Source organism: Nicotiana sylvestris, chromosome 1 (genome assembly GCF_000393655.2).
Source record: "Nicotiana sylvestris chromosome 1, ASM39365v2, whole genome shotgun sequence".
Classification (NCBI taxonomy): Eukaryota; Viridiplantae; Streptophyta; class Magnoliopsida; order Solanales; family Solanaceae; genus Nicotiana; species Nicotiana sylvestris.
In genome coordinates this window covers 177,065,240-177,077,222 of record NC_091057.1, presented here as the reverse complement: position 1 = coordinate 177,077,222, position 11,983 = coordinate 177,065,240, and the positions used below count along the sequence as shown (strand labels likewise).

At 40.4% G+C, this 11,983-nt stretch overlaps 1 protein-coding gene across 1 annotated transcript; it reads left to right on the top strand.

The window, feature by feature from the left end:
• The first annotated feature begins 2,971 nt into the window (after positions 1–2,971).
• LOC104212730 (protein ALP1-like) lies at positions 2,972–4,616 on the top strand. The gene has a single exon (XM_009762080.2). It carries the CDS (start codon positions 3,156–3,158, stop codon positions 4,410–4,412), a length of 1,257 nt encoding a protein of 418 aa, XP_009760382.1. The 5' UTR covers positions 2,972–3,155; the 3' UTR covers positions 4,413–4,616.
• Positions 4,617–11,983: the final 7,367 nt, after the last annotated feature.

Sequence of the window (11,983 nt, the reverse complement as noted above, 5' to 3'; positions counted from 1 at the left end):
ATGACATGCAACTAGGAAAGATAAACACATAAAGGATCGCCCCTAGGGCAATATCATAGAACAACACCAGCCTCTTGGGCTATATCTCACATCACAATGGGTACCCGCACTCACTAGGGGTGTACAGACTCCTGGAGGGGCCCCTTACGGCCCAAGAGCAATATCAAGTCATCTCGTGACATCATCACTAGGCTCTCGGCCTCATATCAACAAACCACCTCGTGGCGTACAAATCCTAGGCTCTCGGCCTCATAATCATAATTAACGTTTCCTCACAACATAGGCCCTCGGCCTTACTCAGTCAAAAACCTCACAAGCCACTCTAACAACAATAAAACATGATGCTCCGCCCAAAATATCATTTAAAATATCAAAAATGAGCAAATATGGCTGATTTATGAAAATGTTAGAATATAGTATGACTGAGTTCAAGTATAAAGTCAAAACAATGAGGAAATATCAGTCAAAATCTCCTAAGGGTTCAAATAGTTGGCATTCAGCCCAAAATATGACATTCAGCCCAAAATATGATGATAACAAATAGTTTTCAATCAAATACGCGGTAAAACAATCATTTGGGATGGACTAAGTTACAATCCTCAACAATGCACGACCCCACGCTCGTCATCCAGCGTGTGCGTCACCTCAATATAGCACAACAATGTGCAAATCTGAGGTTTCATACCCTCAGGACAACATTTAAAATCATTACTCACCTCAATCCGGTCCAAACTCTAGCCCGCGATGCCTTTGCCCCTCGAATCGGCCTCAACTCGCATCAAATCTAACCAAAATCAAAATCACGACGTCAAAATATGCTAATGGAACGAAGCCCATGCGAAAATAATCAATTTACAACATAAATCCCGAAATTACCAAAACCCGACCCCTGGACCCACGTCTCGGAATTCGATAAAATTCACATCAATAGATTTCTTATCTCCCCACGAGTTCATACATATCAAAAGTACCAAAATTCGACCACAAATGGTCCCTCAAATCCTCAAGTCTAGGTATCCAATACCAAGCCCTAATTTTTCCAATTTTAATCCTTAATTTCCATAAGTTACAAGCCTAATCCGTGAAATAATACAATAGAAACGAGTTTTAGGTCCAAAATCCTTACCTCAATGAAATCCCTTTGAAATCCTTCTTCAAATCGCCCAAAAAGCTCCAAAAGTCGACATAGAAATGGTGGAATAGCTCAAAAATCGTGAAGGAAATAATTTATACCTTCTGGCACAGGGATTCCACATCTGTGGTCAAAATCCCGCTTTTGCGATTCCGCTTTTGCGGTCTTTGAACCGCTTTTGCGGTTTTTCACTTAAGTCCTAACTTCCACATCTGCGATACACACTCCGCATCTGCGCCATTGCAGATGCGGTTACCCAACCGCTTCTGCGATCACAGCCTTCCTAGCCCCTTTACGCTTCTGCGACTTCTTTTCCGCATCTGCGGCCTCCCAACCGTAGATGCGTTTATGACAGTAGAATTCCAACTTCAGCTGCCATTCAAACTTCCATTCTTCCGTCAACCATCCGAAATCATCCCGAGACCTCAACCAAAAGCACAAACACATCATAAACCACCATCCAAACTATACCAATCTTCAAAACACCTCAAACAACATTGAATCAACCAAAATACATCGGATTCAAGCCTAAGTTTCCAAAATTTTCTAAATTACGCTTTTGATAAAAAAAACCCAACCAAACCACGTCCGAATGACCTGAAATTTTGCACACACATTCCAAATGACACAACGGAACTACTACAACTCTCGGAATTCCATTCCAACCCCTATATCAAAATCTCACCTATCAACCGGAAAACGCCAAAAATTTAATTTCGCCAATTCAAACCTAAATCTACTCCGGACCTCCAAAACACATTCCGATCACGCTCCTAAGTCCCAAATCACCTCCCGAAGCTATCCGAACCATCAGAACTCACATCCGAGCCCTCTAACACATAAGTCAACATTCGGTTGACTTTTCCAACTTAAGCTTCCTCAAAAGAGACTAAGTGTCTCAAAAGTTACCAAATCCTTTCCGAACCCGAGCCAACCAACCCGATCACTCATAGAACCGATGAACAAAGCAACAAAAAGCCGAAATAAGGGAAAACAGAGCGGTAACTCATGAGACGACTGGCCGGATCGTTACAATTCGCGGGCCCGGTCCCGGGCCGATTCATACAAAAAACCACCAGTACCGGACTGTTTGGCCCGTTTAAATTAGGACTGGACCGGCCCACTTAGCCCACTTAAGCTTGGGACCGGCCCACTTGCCATCCTTAAACCACAATATCTCAGGCAAAAAAAATGAACAAGCGCATGCTATTAGAAACAAGGCTCTTGACTAAAGGTTAAACTAGCAAAACGATCAGCTACCGAATTAGCCTCATTGTAGTTATGAGTAATAAAAATCATTTAGTTCTTAGCCAAGAGATGACAAATGTGATTATATCACCATTCCGACGAGGCACAGACCCTCCACCGCAAGTGAATCACACTAGAATTATCAATTGACTAGTAAATTTGATAAAGTATAAGAGTCAATAGTTCAAGGATAAATTTAAATGCATTCCCTAGAAAAAAATGGAAGAAAATCAATAGGCATCCTCGTTTCGGGAAAAAGAAGATAATGAGTCCAAAAGGAAGATAGTTTCCTCCTTAAGTTCCTTTGTGTCCGATTAACAAAAGAATCTTTTTTAAAAGATGGAACTTAGGCGTTTAAAAATTTGGTCCTGTTTAAGTATAATTTTTTTTAGGATTAGGTTTTGATAAAAATATTTTGGAGAACGATGATGCTAGTTTTCTGAAAATTTCCTTTTTTGTTTCTGAAACTATCTTAATTTTCTTTTCAAAGTCCAAATACCAGTATTTATACACTAAATTGGCTCTTATAAGAAACTTTAGATATTTGGGATAAATCTTGAATGATTTTCCAAAAAAGAGATAATCAGTTTTGACTGTAAATAGTCACGTGCCTTTGTGAAAAACTTGCAAAAGGAAAGCAAAACTGAGCTCTTATTTGTACTTTGTCAACCATTGAGATTCACCAGATTTGTCAGAGCAAACCATTGATTCGCTCTGAAATCAAGAAAACCTCATTTGACGACAAACAAAAAGTACACTGACACCAAACAAAAACATGAATACTCGGCATTTGGCTGCTCTACTTTCTTCTCTAATATCTCAACTCGTCCTTCTCCTTCTCCTTATTTTCCCTTCTTCAAATCCTCTTTCAATCACCAATTCCTCTTTCTATGATTTCCTTTCCCCTCTCCTTCTTCATTTCCTTTCTACATCTGAAATCGCCGCTACAATTTCCCTCCTCCCTTTTTCCAAAAAACGAAAACGGACCCACTCGTCAGGATCCGATGCCCCGGCCAACGATGGTCCGACCCGGTTTAAACTCGGTCGACCCGACTCGTCCATCCGACGTAACCCGGATACTTTCAAGAAATTCTTCAATATGAACTCATCAACTTTTGATTGGCTTTGTGGCCTTTTAGAACCTCTACTCGAGTGCCGTGACCCGGTTGACTCGCCCCTTAATCTCTCTGCTGATACTCGGCTCGGAATCGGACTTTTTCGATTGGCTACCGGAGCCAATTACTCCGATATTTCACGCCAATTCAGCGTGTCTGAAGCTGTTTCAAAGTTTTGTGCCAAACAATTGTGTAGGGTGCTTTGCACTAATTACCGTTTCTGGGTTGGGTTTCCGAATTCGGGTGAGCTAGAATCCGTTTCGACTCAGTTCGAATCCATTTCGGGCCTGCCTAATTGCTGTGGAGTCCTCTGCTGTGTAAGATTCAAGATTAATAATGAGAGTATAGCAGCTCAATTAGTGGTTGATTCATCGTCAAGAATTCTTAGTATTATAGCAGGTTTTCGTGGAGATAAGAATGATTTTCAAGTACTAAAGTCATCAACTTTGTTCCAAGATATTGAAAAAGGAACAATCTTGAATTCACAAGCTTTGCATATAAATGGTGTAGTTGTACCTCAGTTTTTTGTTGGTGATGGAAACTACCCTTTGTTACCTTGGTTAATGGTACCATTTGATGATCCTATTTCTCAATCAAATGAAGAGAATTTCAACAACTCACTTAATTTAATTCGCTCGCGAGGATTTAAGGCTATTCAGAGCTTGAGGAATTGGAGTGTTTTGAATGAACCGATTGAGGGAGAAGTTAAAGCTGCAGTGGCTTCTATTGGTGCTTGTTCAATACTTCATAATATGTTATTATCAAGGGATGATTTTTCAGCATTTTGTGAGGATTTGAGTGATTATTCATTGCATAATCAAAGCTCTTTGAAACCTGGTGTTGGTGATAGTGTTGCATGTGCTATAAGAAGTGCATTAGCAACAAAAGCAACGGAGTTTCAATCACAAAAGCAATGATACTTTGTAGAACTTTTTGGTTTCAAGTATAGGCAAAAAACAGAGAATTCATTCATCTGTTTAACATTATTGAAACTTATACTTCCTTTTCTTGAGATTGTCAGGGCTGTTTTGCATATAGTATGTTCTGGAAATTGATGCCCTAATCTGTTATTTAACATGTATAGCTCTTTCAGAGTGTTAATACCACTAGAGTATACTGGATGTTTGTCTAAAAAGTGGAAAGATCATTCTGCTTCTATGTCTTGTATGTCTTAATGTTATCCTCGAAACATTTGAAACAACAACAACAACGATAACCTAGTAAAATCCCACTAGTGAGGTCTGGGGAGGATAGTGTGTACGCAGACCTTACCCCTACCCGAGGGAGTAAAGAAGTTGTTTCCGAAAGAACCTCGGCTCAAGACCTCGAAACATTTGAAACATTTTTCTATTTAGACCTGCATTTCATCGAAGGGGAGTCTTGGCGTAATTGGTAAAGTTGTTGTCATGTGACCAGGAGGTCAGGTGTTCGAGCCGTGAAAACAACCTCTTGCAGAAATGCAAAATAATGTTGCGTACAATAGACCATTGTGGTCCGGCCCTTTCCCGGACCCCGCGCATAGCGGGACCTTGTTTAGCTTATATGTTAGCAATTAAAAAAAATGGGTTGGTCAAGTTTTGGATGTCTAAAATGCAGAGTGATATAGAGAAATTGTCAAGGAGAAAAACATATCTCGCAGAACCTAGAAATCAAACAATGTTTATGTTTTGAACACATTATTATAGGACAAGTTCGCAATAACAAATTGAGGGCTCTTGTCGAAGATATTCCTTATTAAGGAAATAAAGCAGAGACAGTACAAGGCAGGACTAAATGACTAAATGAGAATATAATTATTGGAAATCAGGAAGAATTTTTGAAGAAAGCAATTAAGAGCTTCCTCCAATGCTGTAGGAGTTTAAGGAAGATGATATGCGTTTGAAGTATTTTTTGCTATAAAACGATCGAAGTTTGAGGTGTGTCAAGAGCACAGTCCTTAAGGATATGTCGTATATAGATTAAGTGACATATGTTCCAGAATTCAAGAAGCTCTTTTAAGTATGAATTAGGAGTGAACATAGGACTGAAGCATGTACAATCCAGCCGAGCAATGGAGTAGAAGAGAAAGTACTGTTTTCAGTGTGTTTTGCAAACTGAGCAAAAGAGCGGTATTTATAGACACTTTGTGACAGCTAGTTTGAACAAGTTTGAGGAAATTGGGGAAAAAACAGGGACAAGGGGTGCAAATCCAGTAATCAACATCTTCTACCAGTGAATTTAAACCTTTTACTTACTCTTTGCTAGCTCACTAATTTTTTACATTTTTTATTTTAAAAAAGGCAATCGGGTGTTCAATGCATTCCATATTAAAAAAGAATCGTAGACAACCTATCATAATACAAGTATTATAAGATCACTAAAAATATAACTTTTTAAAAAAATATATAAATTAAAGAAGAAATTTTTTCTAAGGAATGAATCTTCTGACATACTACCCATTTTTCAACAGTATGATGTTTATGTATTCTCTTTACTCCACAAAGGGCAGACAGCCAGACATTTAAATCAACTTTTAAAATTGTATATTCATCTACCATCCTCTAGCTCTAGTTTTGCTACTTATAATTTACTTTAGGAACCATAAACTGTTCTATTCTATATCAGTATTGGTCCTTTATCAAAAACATATTTATCTTTAAGTGCTCTTATTCGTATTTTATAACAAATTATCACGTACATTGTATACGGTGGAAATCAGGGCTACCCGATTTTGTCCTTCGATGGAAAAAGTGATACCACCAGGACGTCGAGCTCGGGGTCGAAGTTTCTTTCCAAGATCAAGGTCGATATCACTTACCGAGGTCAGAAGAAGGCATACTTCGACATGATGCCGATATAATTCAATAATGGAAAGAACAAGATACCTGCAACAGACCGGATATCACGGCATGAATTTCGGAATGGATTGTCCTCGGCGGTTAATCAGTTGTCAAATATGATTTCCTCCTATAATTAGAAGTGTACCTTATTTAGGACTCCCCTATTATATAAAGGGGGATCCCATTCGTTTGTAATCATCATTATTCACCGAGAAGAATATATACACTCATTACTTTCTTGCTATTTCGCTTACAATTTATAAAAGTTGCTTTATCATTTGCTATTCTTATTATCACATCTCGAGGCTATCACAGGTCGGGGTCGAAATTTGGCTAGCATACTGGTTTGATCTATTTTATACTCTAATTTATCCATATAATTACTTGTTTATCAATTGGCAATGGATTGAATCACATATCCTTAAAACCACTATAAGTTTAATTGTTACTCGAATTTTAGGGTAAACAGTTTGGCGCCCACCGTGAGGCTAAGGATAATAGTGATTGTTTTAGTGTTGATTATGATAACACACGTTATTTCACACTTGTTCTTGTCAAGTATTTTTGCTCTCAGGTTAAAACATGTGAAACTCGCAAAACGCACCCGTACATGATGATGATGGTCTCGGATTTCACAGATAAAACTACAATGTAATTGTTCCAAGAGCCGGGGTGCCACCGGCTAATCTCGGAGGAGCACTGATTACCGATCCAGTCGATATCACTTCACACATTGCTCTAAATGCGGACCTAGGGAGAGTGTACGTAGGGAAGGCCGATTTGGTGGTCAACGTATACAGGGCAGAGGAGACGGAGGAGTTAGTCTGCAGGTGATATTCGAGATGCTACAGGCTCAGCAAGCCGCTATCACTTAGTTGCAAAATCAACATAGGAATCCAAGTGGGGTCGAGCCAGATATCACTCGTTGTAACGAGCCAGTGCCAGAAAGGTCGAATGGTAATAAATCAGGGATTGATCCTGCCATAATGAAAATGCTCGAGGAGCTCACCAAAAGAATTGTGTCAGGAGAGAAGAAAATCGAAGATAATGGTAAAAAAAGGGAAACATACAACTCCCGAGTTGATCAGATACCGGAGGCACCCCCAATCCTAAAAGGTTTGGATTCGAAAAAGTTCGTGCAGAAGCCTTTTCCTCAAAGTGCGGCTCCGAAGCCTATTCCCAAGAAGTTCTGTATGCTGGATATACCTAAATACAATGGGACCACCGATCCTAATAAACACATCACCTCGTACACGTGCGAAATAAAGGGAAATGACTTAGAAGATGATGAGATTGAGTCCGTTTTGTTGAAAAAATCTTGGGAAACTTTATCAAAGGGCACAATGATTTGGTATCACAACCTGCCACCAAATTCCATCGACTCATTTGCCATGTTACAGATTTTTTTTGAAGGCGCATGGCATGGCCATAAAAGTCGCAACAAGAAAATCGGACCTTTTCAAGATAAGACAAAGGGATAACAAAATGCTGAGGGACTTCGTATCCCGATTTCAAATGGAACGCATGGAGTTGCCACCGGTTATAGATGATTGGGCCGTTCAAGATTTCACTTAAGGGTTGAACGAGCGGAGTTCGATAACATCACGACAGTTGGAACAAAATTTGGTCGAGTATCCAGCTGTAACTTGGGCAGATATGCACAATCGATATCAATCAAAGATCAGGGTCGATGACGACCAATTAGGAGCCCCTTTCGATTCAGTACATCAAAATAGGTCAGCAGTTAAAACCCTGAGGGACGTCGATAGGGATCCAAGATCGAACCGAGAATGATATCAACCATATACCGTAGATCGAAGGAACAATGGTTCAGGATGCAATTCCGCTCGGAATGATTGAAGAAGTGATCGAGGATAAAATTCTCGGGGACTTATGAGCAAAAGTGCACGCTGATCCCATTCCCAAAAAAGGCACCTCGGTTATCGGAATATAACTTCAGCATCGACACATCGGGCATTGTATTGGCAATCAGAAGGATCAAAGATACTATGTGGCCAAAACCCATAAAACCCAATCCTTCCCAAAGAGACCCAAATTTGATGTGCAAGTATCACGGCATGCATGGCCACAAGACCGAGGATTGCGAGCAATTAAGAGAGGAGTTAGCCCATCTATTCAACGAGGTCCACCTTCGAGAGTTCCTTAGCGATCAAGCTAAGAATCATTTCAGAGAAAGAGACTCCATTAGGAAAAATGAACAAGAGGAACCCCAACATGTCATTCATATGTTCGTCGGTAGGGTCGACATTCCATAAGGACCCATATTCAAATGCACATAGGTATCAATAACCAGGGAAAAATGAACCTAAGATTATGTTCCCGAAGGCTCCTTATCATTCAACGATGAAGAAGTAGAAGGCATTTCTTAGCCATACAACGAGGCTCTAGTAATTTCTATCTTACTAAATAAAGTTCAAGTTAAGCATGTTTTAGTGGATCCAGGTAGCTCGGTGAATATCATCTGATTGACGGTCATGGAGAAACTCAGCCTACAAGATCAAATTGCGCCTACAACTCGGGTCTTAAACGACTTCAACATGGCCAGTGAAACAACTAAAGGGGGGATTATTTTACCGGTAAACGTGGCTGGAACCATTCAAGATACCAAATTCCACATGATTAAGGGCGACATGAGGTATAATGCCTTACTCGGGAGGCCTTGGATACACAACATAAGGCCAGTCCCCTCGACTCTCTACCAAATAATGAAATTCTCGACGACGGACGGTGTAAAAATAGTATACGGGGAGCAGTATGCTGCAAAGGAAATGTTTGCGGTTGATGAGGTAACACCGATATCAACACTACCAACCTCAGAAAGGTCGAGCATCAAAGGTAAACAGGAATCCAAATAGCAATCACAGCCACTAGCCTCGACCGAATCAGGAAAGCAGGGGATAGAAGAAGAAGAGGATTTTCTAACTCCTCGAACATTTATTGTTCCCGAAGATTCTAACGCTACCAAATCAACAGCTGAAGAGCTGGAACATGTTATATTGATCGAGTACCTGCCCGAGCAAAAGGTATACTTGGGAATGGGATTAACCCCCGAACTCAGGAAAAAGCTTATTCAATTTCTTATTTATAACATAGATTGTTTTGCTTGGTCCCATTTTGACATGACAGGGATCCCACCGGAGATAACAACACATCGTGTCACGACCCGAATTTTCCGCCCTCCGGAGTCGTGATGGCGCCTACTCATGGAAGCTAGGCAAGCCGAATATTGCAAATTTATCTCCCTTTTCATTTAAACATATTAAAAATGTAAAATACTAAGTGGTTAAACAACGGAATAAGATTAAGCAATCGGAAATGCGGAAACCGAAACTTAATATTCCAACCAAACACTGCTATATAATTTGAAGTACAATACTACCCAGAATTTGGTGTAACAAGTCACGGACTATCTAAGAACACTACAAACAAAGTCTTAATGAAATACATAAGTTTGTCTCTAAGTAAGTAAACAAAAGAGAAAAGATAGGAGGAGACGCCAAGACCCGCGGACGTCTGCAAGACTACCTCGGGTCGCATGTGTGGACTGAAGACAACACCCTCACTGCGGTCCAAACGCTCCGATATCAGTATCTGCACACAGTGCAGAGTGTAGTATCAACACAACCGACCCCATGTGATGGTAAGTGCCTAGCCTAACCTCGGTGAAGTAGTGACGATGCTAGGACCAGACTACCAAATAAACCTATGCAGTTAAATCATATACATCGGAAATAGAAGCAGATAATTACAACTAAAGCTGGGCGGGGGAAACATGCTGTGGGGAGTAACAGGTAACAGTAGAACTACAGTAGAGAAATATAAGGAATGCCATACATCAATTACCAGCTAAGGTAAGGAAATAGAAGAACATGTACACATGTAATACCGTTGCAGGCATGCAACCCGATCCCATTTCATATGATAACGTTGCAAGCGTGCAAACTGCTCCCATTTCATATATTACCGTTGCAGGCATGCAATCCACTCCCATTTCATATATTACCGTTGCAGGTGTGCAACCTGCTCCCATTCCATATATTACCGTTGCAGGCATGCAACCCGCTCTCATTTCATATATTACCGTTGCAGGCGTGCAACCCGCTCCAATTCATATATTACCGTTGTAGGCATGCAACCCGCTCCCATTTCATTTATCAACACCAATCCTAAAAGAATCCCGTCAAGGGAACAATAGCAATATAACAACATCCTGGCAAGGGAACAATAATATTACAACAACATCCCGGCAAGGGAACAATAATATCAACACAAACATCCCGACAAGGGAACAATAATATGACAATAACATCCCGGCAAGGGAACAATAATAATAATCTTCATATGAAGCGCAATAAACCACAACGGAGTCATAACAATTACAATACAAGACTCACATGCATGCTTGACACCGACGTATAGATACTCGTCACAATGCCTATACGTCGTACTCCACAATTAACACGTAGCAAATAATACATGACTCTGAATTCCTCAAGCTAAGGTTAGACCAAACACTTACCTCGAACTTCCACGGCTAACTCAAGCCTCAACCACCGCTTTTCCTTTTGAATTTGGCTCCAAATCAATTGTATCTAGATATAATCAACTTAATAACATCAATAAACACTAAACAATCCAATTCCAATGCTTAATTATAGATTTCCTATCATTATTCCCAAAAAGTGAAAAATCGACCCCAGGCCCGCTTGGTCAAAACATGAGGTTCGGATCAAAACCCGATCACCCATTCACCCACGAGCCTGAATATGCAATTAGTTCCATAATCTGATCCCAAAACCAGGTCTAAATCCTAATTTGCAAAAAACCCTAACTCTACCCAAATCCCTAATTTTCTACCCTTAAGAACATGATTTAGGCCTAGAAATCTAATGGGTGTTAATGGAAATTGAAGAAAATGAGTCTAAGATTACATACCTATGAATTTGTGGTGAAGTTCTCTTTTAAAAATCGCCCAATTTGGAGTTTGGAAGAAGAAGTTATGAAATTTTTGTGAAATCTCGTTTTTGCTTCTGTTTTAAAATCACTAGGCAGACCTTCATCGCGTCCGCGATGGGTCTATCGCGTTCGCGATGGGTCTATCGCGTTCGCGATGGGTCAGGCCCAATTAACCATCGCGTTCGTGATCACAAGCTCACATTCGCAGAACTTTGACTCCTCGAGCCTTCGCGTTCGTGGGCCAGTGACCGCGTTTGCGTAGAACAAAATCTCCTTCCCCCTGCCTGGGCCCAAAGGCCTTCGCGTTCGCGATAGCAGGTTCGTGTTCGCGAAGGGAAACACCCCCAAGGCTTCGCGTTCGCGTCCTATTTCTCGCATTCGCGTAGAAGGAAATTTCCTTTAGCCTGACTTACCCTTCGCGTTCGCGAGAGTCCTTCCACGAACGCGAAGAACAACACACCAGAACATCAGAAACTAAAAACCTGCAACTTTTTTCTAAGTTCAAAACCTTCCGAAACCCATCCAAAACTCACTCGAGCTCTCGGGGCTCCAAACCAAACATGCGTACTAACTCATAAACATCATATGAACTTATCTGTGCGATCAAATTGCCAAAATAACCTCTTAAACAACAAATTTAGCATAGAAATCTAAGAAAAATCTCAAAACTTTCAAAGTATCAATTTTTACAA